General features: G+C 42.7%; 1 protein-coding gene across 4 annotated transcripts in view; it reads left to right on the top strand.

Moving 5' to 3' along the window:
* HSPBP1 (HSPA (Hsp70) binding protein 1) overlaps window positions 1-11,948 on the top strand; it is a 43,329-nt gene extending 31,381 nt beyond the window's left edge. For all 4 annotated transcript variants that reach the window (XM_070767238.1, XM_070767237.1, XM_070767236.1 and 1 more), the window contains one exon: window positions 8,761-11,948. In XM_070767238.1, coding sequence (XP_070623339.1) covers window positions 8,761-8,838 — 78 coding nt within the window. In that variant the 3' untranslated portion in view covers window positions 8,839-11,948. The remainder of the gene's footprint in view (window positions 1-8,760) is intronic.
* The last annotated feature ends 1,908 nt before the right edge of the window (window positions 11,949-13,856 follow it).

Raw genomic sequence — 13,856 nt, 5'->3', positions numbered from 1 at the left:
CACAAACATGTGCATGCACACAGGCCTTACCAAAGCCTAGGACAGTGAAAAAAATGGTCTAACAAGTAAACCGGAAGTTCAGAAAAACAGACTTTGCCCGTTGTGCTGTTTTTTGTACTCCGGGGCTTCGAGGAAGCTTCCTGAGGGCAAAATGGCCTTCGCCAAGGCCAGAAATCAGCTAGCTAGTGTGCACACGTGTGCTGGAGCTGACATAGGGCAAGGCCTTGCATGCCCTCCAACATAGCTCTGTGTGCCACCTGTGGCAGGCGTGCCATAGGTTCCCCATCCCGGTCCTACGATAACCCACTGCTTATTTCTGGTACAGATGGACTATTAATGGCATATTCAGCTATTTCTTTCTTATAAAGGCAAATAAAAGAACGGTTTGATATAGTGAATAAATCACCAGAGTAGAAACTCGGAAATTGTGAGTTCTAGTCCTGTTTCAAGAACAAAGCCGAGGTGGCGCAGCAGGTAGAGTGCTGTACTGCAGGCCACTGAAGCTGACTTGTACATCTGAAGGTCAGCGGTTCAAATCTCATCACCAGCTCAAGGTTGACTCAGCCTTCCATCCTTACGAGGTGGGTAAAATGAGGACCCGGATTGTGGGGGCGATAGCCTTGCTCTGTTAAAAAAAAGTGCTATTGCTAACATGTTGTAAGCCGCCCTGAGTCTAAGGAGACGGGCGGCATAAAAATTGAATGAATGAATGAATAAATAAATAGATTAATAGATTAATAAATAGATAAATAAATGAAAGAAAGAAAGAAAGAAAGAAAGAAAGAAAGAAAGCCAGCTGGGAAACATGGGGCCAGTCATTATCTGTCAATCCCAGAAAGAAAAAGGCAGGAAAAACCCACTTCAAACACCTTTCCAAGAAAACTAGTCCGGACAGTTGCTAGGAGTCAACACTGACTTGAAGACATTTTAAAAAAAACCCACGTATATAAATTTCTTCACTTAGAAAGCTGCTAAGCTGGGATTCATCTGAGGCCTGATTCTCTCTCCTCATTGCTGTTGGGCCATCTCTTTCACCCATCCAAGCTTCAAAAACTCAAAGGCATTCTTTTTTTAAAAAAATTGGACATAAGGAATATTCTATGTATTTCAGTGACCAGCTTCCTCATATTTTTGTCAGCTCAGCTGGGAAATGAATCAATTTCCTTGGTTGTGTTTTATATCATGTCCAACTCCTTTCTTATAAATAAAACAAATTTGATTTGTTCTTTTTAGATACCCAGGGAAACAGTTCTCCAATACAGTGGAACCCCGACATAAGAGCTGCTCTACTTAAGAGCAACTCGAGATAAGAGCTGGGAGGGGAGAGATATTTTTGTTCTACTTACAAGCCCAAATTCGAGATACAAGCGCCAAGGAGCTGTCTCCTGAAGCCAAACGCTAACTTCCGCGTTCGGCTTCAGGAGACAGCTGCGAAGCGGCGCGCGTGTTTTAAAAGGTTGTAGCCGGCCTGGGGGGCTCGGGGGGGTGCTTGCAGCTTTCTTTCTTGCTCTTTTTCTTTCTCTCTTTTACCTTCCCTTCTATTTCTTCTTTTCTTTCTCCTTCCCACCTTCTTCCCTCCCTCCCTTCACTCATTCCTCTCTTACTCTCCCCTTTCATACGTTTCCTTGCTTCCTTCCTCTGTTCCTGTCCCTTCCCCCTTTCTTTCTTTCTTTCTTGCTCTTTTTCTTTCTCTCTTTTACCTTCCATTCCTCTATTTCTTCTTTTCTTTCTCCTTCCCACCTTCTTCCCTCCCTCCCTCCCTTCACTCATTCCTCTCTTACTCTCCCCTTTCATAAGTTTCCTTGCTTCCTTCCTCTGTTCCTGTCCCTTCCCCCTTTCTTTCTTTCTTTCTTTCTTTCTTTCTTTCTTTCTTGCTTGCTTGCTTGCTTGCTTTCTTGCTCTTTTTCTTTCTCTCTTTTACCTTCCCTTCCTCTATTTCTTCTTTTCTTTCTCCTTCCCACCTTCTTCCCTCCCTCCCTCCCTTCACTCATTCCTCTCTTACTCTCCCCTTTCATAAGTTTCCTTGCTTCCTTCCTCTGTTCCTGTCCCTTCCCTCTTTCCTTCCTTCCCACCCTCCGTCCATTCATTCACCCATTCCTCTCTTGATCGCTTAAAGCCGGTCCCTGGTGCAAAAAGGGTTGGGGACCTCTGTCCTACAGGATTGGGTGGCAGAGAAGTTGAACATATGTAAATTTAAAAGTTTAAGAAAGTTTACAAGTTAAGTGAAAGAAACTTCATTATTCATTTATATGTACATGTACATTTCTTCATTAAAAACATGTCTTTCTGCATAATTTAGACTAACTTTGTGAGTTTTTTGAGGGCTGGAACCAATTAAAATTATTTACATTAATTCCTATGGGGAAAAGTCGTTCGAGATAAGAGCTGCTCGACTTAAGAGCCCAGGTCCGGAACGAATTAAACTCGTATCTCGAGGTACCACTGTATATTTGTTTGTTTGGTTATTTGGGCATTCCCTAGATCAGTAATGGCGAACCTTTTTTTCCTCGGGTGCCGAAAGAGCGTCTGCGCATGGTATCACACATGCGTGAGTGCCCACAACCATAATTCAATGCCTGAGGAGGGCGAAAACAGCTTCCCTCATCCCCTAGAGGCCCTCTGGAGACCAAAAATGGCCTGTTTTCCAACTTCTGGGTGGGCCCAGTAGACTTGTGTTTCTCCCTCCCCAGGCTCCAAAGGCTTCCCCATAGGTTGTCATAGGTTCGCCATCACTGCCCTAGATGATTGTATACATGTGTACATAAATGCACATAAATACAGATTTATTAAAATTGTGTGATTGAAATATATCTATTTTCTTTATTAATTTACCCCTGCTTTCAATTCTCTCTTCTTTTTTTGTTCTATCCCTTATGTCAAGTTTTGAATTGTTATCTGTTTGGATTCTACAGATAATTACAGTATACGTTATATTGTAAGAAACCCTAATTTATTTATTTATTTGTTTGTCTATTTATTTATTAGATTTGTATGCTGCCCCTCTCCATAGACTCGGGGCGGCTCACAGCATACAATAAGACAATTCACAACAAATCTAATAAATTTAAAAAACATTAAAAAACCCCATTATTAAACCAGTCATACACACAGTCACACCATACATAAATTATATAGGCCTGGGGGAGGGAGGGGGAATGCCTCAATTCGCCCATGCCTGACGGCAGAGGTGAGTTTTAAGGAGTTTACGGAAGGCAAGGAGGGTGGGGGCAGTTCTAATCTCCGGGGGGAGCTGGTTCCAGAGGGTCGGGGCTGCCACAGAGAAGGCTGTTCCCCTGGGACCCGCCAGACACTGTTTAGTCGACGGGACCTGGAGAAGGCCAACTCTGTGGGACCTAATCGGTCGCTGGGATTCATGCAGCAGATTATTTAGAGAATTTATATAGTTGCCCACTTACTTTCATAAATATGAAACCAGTTGCCAAGCATCTGAATTTTGATCATATAAACTGGGATATTACAATGGTTACAAATGTGAAAAATGGCCGTAGGTCACTTTTTAAAGTGCATTTATAACTTTGAACAGTTAGTAAAGGAACTGTTGAAAGTTAAGGATTATTTATATTGTATAGACATTGTAGCATTGATAAAGCCATTTCACATTCCCAGGGAACATAGGATTTTATGATTCCTCACTAAACTCTTTCTGTTTCATTTCATTTTATTCACTTTTTATTCACGTTTTAAGCTTCTCTTAATCCTTTCTTTTACACCACTACCGATGGTAATCTTGCCAGCAGGGAGTATATTGTTTATATTCATTTCATCCAGGTCACACTCGTGGGTTTTCTTGACTAAAGAGCTTGGCTAAAACACTTGAGATATAACACGTTTAAATCTTGTCTTACGTTCAGCATTTTAAAACAGCAGCCATAGCTTTATATTGTAGCACTTAAATGCACAATTTCCTTTTTTTTGTGCTTACAACTGCTGGAAGCTACTTTGAAATGAAATGTTGTTTTAAGCTACAAGATTCTCAAAATTGGGCTTTAATGGATGTTGGGGTGGGAGAAAGAGCCAGTACAGAGGAGGTAGATTTGATGCTACATTTATCCTTACAGATAGTCCTCATTTAGCAGCCACAATTGGGACTGGCAACTTGGTTAAGCGAAGTGTTGGTTAAGTGAAACCACGACTGTGTTCATTCTTACTTCAGCTCTATGGACCTGAAAAATGTGAGGTTTGGTTATAAAAAGTACTGTATTTTTCGGACTATAAGATGCGTCAAAGTATAATACGCACCTTAGTTTTTGGAGAGGAAAACGAGAAGAAAAAATTCTGCTTACCAGCATCCATCTGGCTGGCATCCTTAGTAAACAGCTTGGAACAGCAGGTATATTAATTAACCTTGCAAAGTTCTGTTTGAAAGACTGTTTTTTCAGCCTCGCAGAGCACCGTTTGAGAGGCTGTTTTCAGCCTTTTAAAGCTCCATTTGAGGCTGTTTCAGTCTCTGAAAGCTCTGTTTGAGAGGCTACAGTTGGTGTATAAGACTCACCCAGATTTTCATCTGCTTAGGATGGGAAAAGGTGTGTCTTATACTCCCAAAAATATGGTACGTTTTCATAACAATAAATGGTTGCTAAATGAGGACTACCGTGTTTCCCCGAAAGTAAGACAGTGTCTTACTTTCTTTTTATCCCCAAAAGCCCCACTATGACTTACTTTCGGGGTATGTCTTATATTGGAAAAAAATTGTCGAATTTTTTGTTTTAACCATAAAATTAACATTTATTAACAACCTGAACAGACGGAGGCGGCAGACGCGGTGACGTATGGAGCGGGGCGGCGCGGAAGTGGGCAGGAGGCAGCGCTCATTAAGATCAGAGGGAGGTGGCAGACGCGGCGACGTATGGAGAGGGGGACGGCGCAGGCGTGGGCAGGGGGCGGCGCGCAGCTAGATGAGAGGGAGGCGGCAATACCCCCGTGTTTCCCCGAAAGTAAGACATATGTCTTACTTTCGGGGTACGGCTTATATTAGCCGACCCCCCTGAAACCCCCGATACGTCTTACAATCGGGGGTATCTTACTATCGGGGAAACAGGGTATCTATAATGAAATAGTCCTGGGAAACAAAGTTACAATGCCTAGGACCAGATAAGAGACTCTCCCTAGTTTCTTAGGCTGTAAAGAAGATGGTGGGAAACTTACGTTCTCTCAATGGAGGAGATTTCCAAGATTCTATTACTCTAGCGTCACAGTGAAATAGATTTATCTGGTCATATTTCCCATCTGGTCTACCTGTGTGGCTGACACTACTAGCGCCATGCTTATTATTCACGATTCAATTTTTGAGTCTAAAGATGACTCATAGAGCATCTCTTTCTGCTCACAGCTTAACACAAAAACTAAACTAATGTATGGGAAGCTGGGAGGGAAAAAGGGAATTTACTTGAGCTATTGGCAGCTTGAGAAAATCTTACAACCCCAAAGTCAGACATTTGAAAGGTGCAGACTGCTTCCCCAAGTCAAAATGCTTAACCTGGATTGGTGGGCAGTGGACACAGGGTGGCCTGGGGGGGGGGGAGGAAAAGGGTGAAGCTCTTCACATCAAAACCTCAGAACTGGCTTTACTTCTCTGCCAGTATGGATCTGTTATTCTTGGTAACAAAAATGTCCCAGGAGTTTCTTCTGCATGCCAACAGGATGGCTGGCAGAAGGTTTGGGCAAGGGTGGAGAAGGACAGTCACCTGCTCCCCTGCAGAGATTTCGGACTTCTTTTCCACAGTCCCTAGACATTGGCCACACCGGTGGGGACTGATGGACATTATCGCTTTGCAGGGTTACCAATTGCTTATGGCTCTTCTTGCAAGTCATTAATTAAATTCATGTAGACTGCAGCCTAATTGTAAAAGCTTTTTCAGATAATAGTTACTTTAGATACCTGAAACAAGTTCCCTGTCCCTTCTAGTCTTTTCTGCGAAGGAAGAGAAAATGGATGACTCGAACCAGGTTTTGTTCCAATTATACTAACTGCCAAGTTCTCTCTTTGGCATGGAATAGGCTCCCACAGCCGCGCCGCTTCTCAGCTGACTCCTGAAGCGCGGAAGTTCGCCTTTGGCTTTTGGCTTCAGGAGTCAGCTGAGAAGCGGCGCGGCTGTTTTAAAAGATCGCAGCCGGCCTGGGGGGCTTCCCAGCACCCCCCCAAACCCGGGTTGGGGGTTCGGGGGGGTGCTGGAAAGCCCCCCAGGCCGGCTGCGATCTTTTAAAACAGCCGCGCCGCTTCTCAGCTGACTCCTGAAGTGCGGAAGTTCGCTTTTGGCTTCAGGAGTCAGCTGGGAAGCGGCGCGGCTGTTTTAAAAGATCGCAGCCGGCCTGGGGGGCTTTCCAGCACCCCCCCCGAACCCCCAACTCAGAACCGCGTTCAGACGATTTCCCCCCCCCCGTCCCCGCGCCTACCGCGCACCGCTCGCCTTCCCGGGCAGCCCGACATGCCGGATCGCTCGCTCCCTCGCGCGTCCCGCCCGCCGCCAAGCCCCGCCCGCCGCCAAGCCCCGCCCGCCACCAAGCCCCGCCCGCCGCCAGGCTCCTTCCATCCACTCGGCCCAGGCGGCCGCTTTCCCGGGACGCAGGCAGAGCTGCTGCTCCAGTTCGCTGCCAGTACTGTAGTATCCAGCTTGCACGCATTAATCGCTTTTCCATTGTTTCCTATGGGAAACAATGTTTCGACATACGAGCTTTTCGACTCATGAGCCTCCTTCCGGCACCAATTAAATTTGTATGTCAAGGTTCTACTGTATATCGCCGCCCCCCCTCTGCTCCACGCCTCCCCCCCCCCCTGCCTGCATCTTCGCTCCATAAGACGGGGCTGATTTTTCATCCTACTTTGGGAGGAAAAAAACTGCGTCTTATGGAGCGAAAAATACGGTAAATAAATGTTTCTTAAATGTATTATAAATAAAAAAAAATTTAATAAAAAAACATAACAGTTCGTTTAGCAACAAGTTCAAAGTGGACTTGTCATTGTTTTCCTACTTAATGACTGTTGCAACATCCCCCCATAGTCACGTGACTTACATTTGGATGCTTGACAACTGACTCATATTTATGACGGCTGCAGTGTCCCGGAGTCACATGATCCTCTTTTGTAAACCAAAGCAAAATCAGATTCACTTAGCAACCCTGTTACTGATTCAACAACTGCAGTGATTCACTTAACAAATGTGGCAAGAAAAGTAAAAGAGAGCAAACTCACTTAACAAATTTCTCAACTTATGTATTTTGGGTTCAATTGTGGTTATAAGTTGAGGTCTAACTGTATGATGGAGGCAATTGTTAATTCTTGAACATGGGAGTTTCCAAACAATAATGTCTTACCTATCTTAGAAACATAGAAACATAGAAGACTGATGGCAGAAAAAGACCTCCTGGTCCTGCCCTGATACTATTTCCTGTACTTTATCTTAGTATGGATATATGTTTTTCCCAGGCATGTTTAAATTCAGTTACTGTGGATTTAAAAACCACGTCTGTTGGAAGTTTGTTCCAAGGATTTACTACTCTTTCAGTAAAATAATATTTTCTCATGTTGCTTTTGATTTCCCCCCCAACTAACTTCAGATTGTGTCCCCTTGTTCTTGTGTTCACTTTCCTATTAAAAACACTTCCCTCCTGAACCTTATTTAACCCTTTAACATGTTTAAATGTTTCGATCATGTCCCTCCTTTTCCTTCTGTCCTCCAGACTACACAGATTGAGTTCATTAAGTCTTTCCTGATACGTTTTATCCTTAAGACCTTCCACCATTCTTGTAGCCCGTCTTTGGACCCGTTCAGTTTTGTCAATATCTTTTTGTAGGTGAGGTCTCCAGAACTGAACACAGGATTCCAAATGTGGTCTTACCAGCGCTCTATAGCAGGATCACAATCTCCCTCTTCCTGCTTGTTATACCTCTAGCTATGCAGCCAAGCATCCTACTTGCTTTTCCTACCGCCTGACCACACTGCTCACCCATTCTGAGACTGTCAGAAATCACTACCCCTAAATCCTTCTCTTCTGAAGTTTTTGCTAACACAGAACTGCCAATACAATACTCCGATTGAGGATTCCTTTTCCCCAAGTGCATTATTTTACATTTGGAAACATTAAACTGCAGTTTCCATATCTTTGATGTTTCCAAATGAAAATCACTGCATTAGAGAACTGAGTCAGGACATGTCTACAAGTAGCCATTGATTTATGATTGTGAGTCATTCGTCATTAAAACATGTCATCACGCCCAATTTTATGACTTTTTTTTCCTGCTGTGCTGCAGTTCTTAAGTGAATCCATTGCAACGGGCATTTTTTGGCAGAAACCGGAAGTGCCCATTTCCAGTAAAAATGAAAATCATGTGATTGTGATTGTGGGGTGCTGGAAATAGCCATAAATGTGGGCCAGTGTGCCGAGGGGCCAAATGTGTTCATGTGACCACAAGGGGATTTGCACATCAGAATTTCCCAGGTTGGAAAGAGCCGTCGTAGCTTCGAATGGTCATTAGTCAACCAGTTGTAAGCTGAGGACTTGCCTGTATTGGTTATTGTGGTCTAACATTAGATATTACAGGAATTAATAAAGTCATTTGTTGGGCAGAATGGGAAAAAAAAGATACAGTATTGAAGTTCTGCCAGCAAGGCAAACATTCCTGATCGCTGCTTGCACTGAAAGTTCTCCTTAGTTTTATAAAGTTGCAGAAATCCAATAATTTATTGATCACCTGTTCTTTTTTCTTTTTTTTCCTTCTTAAATTTGGAAATAAAAATAAAGGAGGAGCTGGATTTTTGCGAGACCCTGCTGCGCCTTTGCTTCCACAGTCAACCTGATGAAAACAACATGGACCGGTAGCTTGGCTGTTTGACACGGTTGGAGTTCACGCTCATATTTGGATCTGTGCTGGTTGGCGGCCTCTGGTGGAAACACCCACATCTATCCTACATCCGCTGAACTAGTGGTAAGCTGGAGTAACAGAAGATCTTTTGGAGATTGAGCTGTGCTGCTGTTAAGCTGAACGATCAGCAGGAAGACTTTCATAAGCTGTTGCTGCATAACTTCCTTTTCATCATCCTGCAAAATGCATTTGTCCACCCTTGTAATTTACTGGCAACTTTGCCCGTCGCAATGTAGCTTCCTTACTTCTAAAAACCATAGTTTTCAAAGGATTCTTTCAATCTCCAACTTCAACTGGGAAATGAACCCTATTTCCTATTGTGCTTTGCTTGTTTTCATAGTTGCTGTGCTTAGAAGGGAGGAGTGAGGTTGAGTACTTTTTAATGGCTTGGCCATTAAACCTTGGAAGAAAAATCAGTTGGCAGTTTTTCCCCCCTCTTTAAGATACTATTTCCAAGCATGTGCCTTCCAGATGTTTGCACTGTCACCCCCATCATCCCTAAACTATCAAAAACAGAGTTAATGATGCTTTATCACAATTCATGCAGGAGATGGAGAATAAAGTTTTGGAGGGAAATTATTCTAGTTATCTCTGAAAGACAGGAATGCTACTACACTGTTCCTGAGCACCAAAATGTTTTCAACACCTTTCAGATAGCAACTCTGTGTGTTGGGAGGGGGGGAGGGAGGGGGAATAAAATGCAAACATAACTGAAATCATCTGGAAATTATCCCACCCTCCCTGGACTCACAAGATTGCTACATTTTTGTGCAGAACATTAGGAAGTCTAGGCTAGAGCCATATTTTAATCAATTTTACTTCAGGGTCCTGCTTAAAACAATCTCGGGGATGGGAAGTAGGGAATCCCCAAACTTCTTCTCCAAATATGTAATCCAGTACTGTACATTTATTCAACAAAATGAGCTTTGTGTGCCTATGTAAAAATGCAGGATTTGTATGCCGCCCCGAGTCTACAGAGAGGGGCAGCATACAAATCAATCAATCAAACAAACAAACAAACAAATAAATAAATCTTTATCGTTTCAAATATGGGAAACCTAGACAAAGTACTTCAGATTGAGCAGTTTGAAAGGCAAACAGCTACTTCAGCAGAGATGAGGAATGGATTCCCATACATAGAGGTAGAATGAAATTCCATTTTCTTTGCAAGTCTTAGAGCCCCAACTCCTACACACACATACACACACACACACACTCCAACCCTTGTAAATGGCTTTCCTGGTAAGAAATTGTGATTGTAGAATTTTGTATTCTCCCCCCACCCCACTGGCTCATTTGATGTACAGTATTCAAGCAGCTTGTATCTTCTATCACCATGCCTTGGTATTGCTGTATTCTCAATTTTTTAAACAAGTTTCTGTTTTGGGTGATAAGTCTGGCATGTTTTTTTTGTTTTTCCTATCAGCAGAAGTTTGTAAATCTTTGAACACATCTCTTTCACCATAAATAAGCATGAAGGAAGATGCTAGATCCTGCAAAGGGAAGGGGCTGCAAGTTGGAAGCCTCCTTTGTATCAGCTAATCTTAGTGCTAATCTAGAGGCAAAACTGGTGGGTTATACAGGTAGTCCTTAATGTTGTACCTTATGATTCTTGACAAACTTTTCTTTTATGTACACTGAGAGCACATGCACCAAGACAAATTCCTTCTGTGCCCAATCACACTTGGCCAATAAAATTCTATTCTACAGTGGTACCTCTACCAACAAACGCTTCTACTTACAAACTTTTCTAGACAAGAACCATTTTCCACTTACAAACCTGAGCCTCCGAAACTGTAACCGGAAAAGGAAGGGAGAAACCTCTGTGGGGCGGCTCTAGGAATCTCCTGTGAGGAAACAGGGCCGGAAAAGGTGGGGAAACACCTCTGTTGGGGCCTCTAGGAATCTCCTGGGAGGAAACGGGACCAGAAAAGGCAGGGAGAAGCCTCCATGGGGCCTCTAGGGATCTGGGAGGAAAAACAGGGCCGGAAAAGGTGGGGAGAAGCCTCCATGGGGTGTCTCTAGGAATCTCCTGGGAGGAAACTACTGGAAAAGGCAGGAAGAAGCCTCCCTGGGGCCTCTAGGGATCTCCTGGGAGGAAACAGGGCCAGAAAAGGTGGGGGGAAGCCTCTGTAGGACCTCTCCAGGAATCTCCTGGGAGTAAACAGGGCCTCCACCCTCCCTGTGGTTTCCCCAATCGCACGCATTATTTGCTTTTACATTGATTCTTATTGGAACAATTGCTTCTTCTTACAAACATTTCTACTTAAGAACCTGGTCATGGAATGAATTAAGTTTGTAAGTAGAGGTACCACTGTACACTGAGAGCATATGCACCAAGACAAATTCCTTCTATGTCCAATCACGCTTGGCCAATAAAATTCTATTCTATTCCTCAGCTTACAACCATAATGGAGCCCACAATTTCAGCTGCTAAGCAAGACAGTTGTTGAGTTGTGCCCCATTTCCTGCCACAGTTGTTAAATGAATCACTGTAGTTCTAAATGAATCATGCGGCCGTTCAATGAAATCTGGCTTCTCCAGAAAGTTTGAAAAGTTGATCACACAAGCCTGGGACATTACAGCCATCACAAATACATGCCAGTTGCCAAGCATCCACATTTTGATCACTTGACTATGGGGATGCTGCAATGGTTCTAAGCATGAAAACCAGTCATAACTCACTTTTTCAGTGCCAATGTATAGCTTTGAATGGTCACTAAATGAATGGCCATAAGTCGAGGACTTCCTGTATTGGTAAATAAAGCAATGAGATTTGCTCCCACCCTCCTATATATCAGACAGGAACAGGGGAGGGAATTGTCTTCTCAAAAATCATCACTCCTAAATTATAACACTAATCAGATTTAGGAATATAGGAAACTGAAAAGCAGAGATAGAACACCCAAGTGACACTCAAGTACACAAGCCTTTGGCAAGATGGCTCGTTTCTTATTTTCCAAAATGCTGGAGATGCAATTGTAGTGACACACATCTTCTTTCTTAGATGTTGTGCGATTATAGAATTTTGGGTTCAGGGTCCTGAATAAAAACCTTTCACCACCTGTATCCTCTTAACTGCTGTGATGATGTTAGTAGGTTATTTCATATTGCGTTACAATCAGCTAAATAAAATTTAAACGTAAAAATACAACTATACATTCCTACCTGAACTTTTGCATAAGCTTGAAACCAAGCTGCTTTGGCTATACGGTATGTAGCATACTCCAATTTCTGAATACATTTAACCTTAAAATAGTTCTATTTTTTTAATGTATTCAATTTTTTAATCCCGCCCTCTCCTTAGAGTCAGGGCGGCTTACAACATGTTAGCAATAGCACTTTTTAACAGAGCCAGCCTATTGCCCACACAATCCGGGTCCTCATTTTACCCACCTTGTAAGGATGGAAAGCTGAGTTAACCTTGAGCCGGTGATGAGATTTAAACCACTGACCTGCAGATCTAGAGTCTGCTTTAGTGGGCTGCAGTACAGCACTCTACCTGCTGTGCCACCTCTGCTCATCTATGAATTTATAAGGGTAAAAATGGTGCCATTCAAAGTGTTGTTATATTAATGCTTTGGCGATGTTAGGGGTAGTGATTTCTGACAGTCTCAAAATGGGTGAACAGTGCAGTCAGGCGGTAGGGAAAGCAAGTAGGATGCTTGGCTGCATAGCTAGAGGTATAACAAGCAGGAAGAGGGAGATTATGCTCCCGCTATATAGAATGCTGGTGAGACCACATTTGGAATACTGTGTTCAGTTCTGGAGACCTCACCTACAAAAAGATATTGACAAAATTGAACGGGTCCAAAGACGGGCTACAAGAATGGTGGAAGGTCTTAAGCATAAAACGTATCAGGAAAGACTTAATGAACTCAATCTGTATAGTCTGGAGGACAGAAGGAAAAGGGGGGACATGATCGAAACATTTAAATATGTTAAAGGGTTAAATAAGGTCCAGGAGGGAAGTGTTTTCAATAGGAAAGTGAACACAAGGACAAGGGGACACAATCTGAAGTTAGTTGGGGGAAAGATCAAAAGCAACATGAGAAAATATTATTTTACTGAAAGAGTAGTAGATCCTTGGAACAAACGTCCAGCAGACATGGTTGGTAAATCCACAGGAATTGAATTTAAACATGCCTGGGATAAACATAGATCCATCCTAAGATAAAACACAGGAAATAGTATAAGGGCAGACTAGATGGACCATGAGGTCTTTTTCTGCCGTCAGTCTTCTATGTTTCTATGTTTCTCAACCTTCCCCAGCTAGCATGGATTCTGGGAGTTGCATGTTAAAAGTTCCCAAGATGAGGAACAACTCTATGGGAGTTACTTCTATAAATTTGTGTATAAAAATACAGATATCTGCACACTAAACTGCATTGTCAAGAAAGAACTGCTCTGCCATTATTATTATTATTATTATTATTATTATTATTATTATTATTATAATTATTATTATTTAGATTTGTATGCCGCCCCGCTCCAGAGACTCGGAGCAGCATAGTCCTTGATTTACTATCTCAATTGGGACTAGAAATTCCAAGGCTAACAGCTATTAAGTCAGTTATTTTATAACCTTTTCTTTCTATAGTTATTAAGTGAATCACTGCAAGTATCAAGTGAATCTCGCTTCCTCCACTTTGACTTTTCTTCTTGGAAGCTAGCTGGGAGTCACGGATGGCGATAACATGACCTTGGGATGCTGCAACCGGCATAAACACATGCCATTGCAAAGCTCCCAGATTTTTATCATGTGACCATGGGTACTCTGCATGGTTGTCAGCCTAAGGGCCGATCTTTTCAGTGCTGCTGTAAGTTTAAATATTTGTTAAATGAGTACATATTTTACATATTTTAAGAAAGGAGAATTCCAGTTAACTTGCTTCCTTGCTTACTTTCTAATCATTTTGTAGATAGTGGAACACTTTGAGCACAAAATATGACAATGATTTAACAATAGCAGTTT

This window comes from Erythrolamprus reginae, chromosome Z, assembly GCF_031021105.1.
Source record: "Erythrolamprus reginae isolate rEryReg1 chromosome Z, rEryReg1.hap1, whole genome shotgun sequence".
Taxonomy (NCBI): Eukaryota; Metazoa; Chordata; class Lepidosauria; order Squamata; family Dipsadidae; genus Erythrolamprus; species Erythrolamprus reginae.
This window is presented reverse-complemented; position numbering and strand designations above follow the sequence as displayed.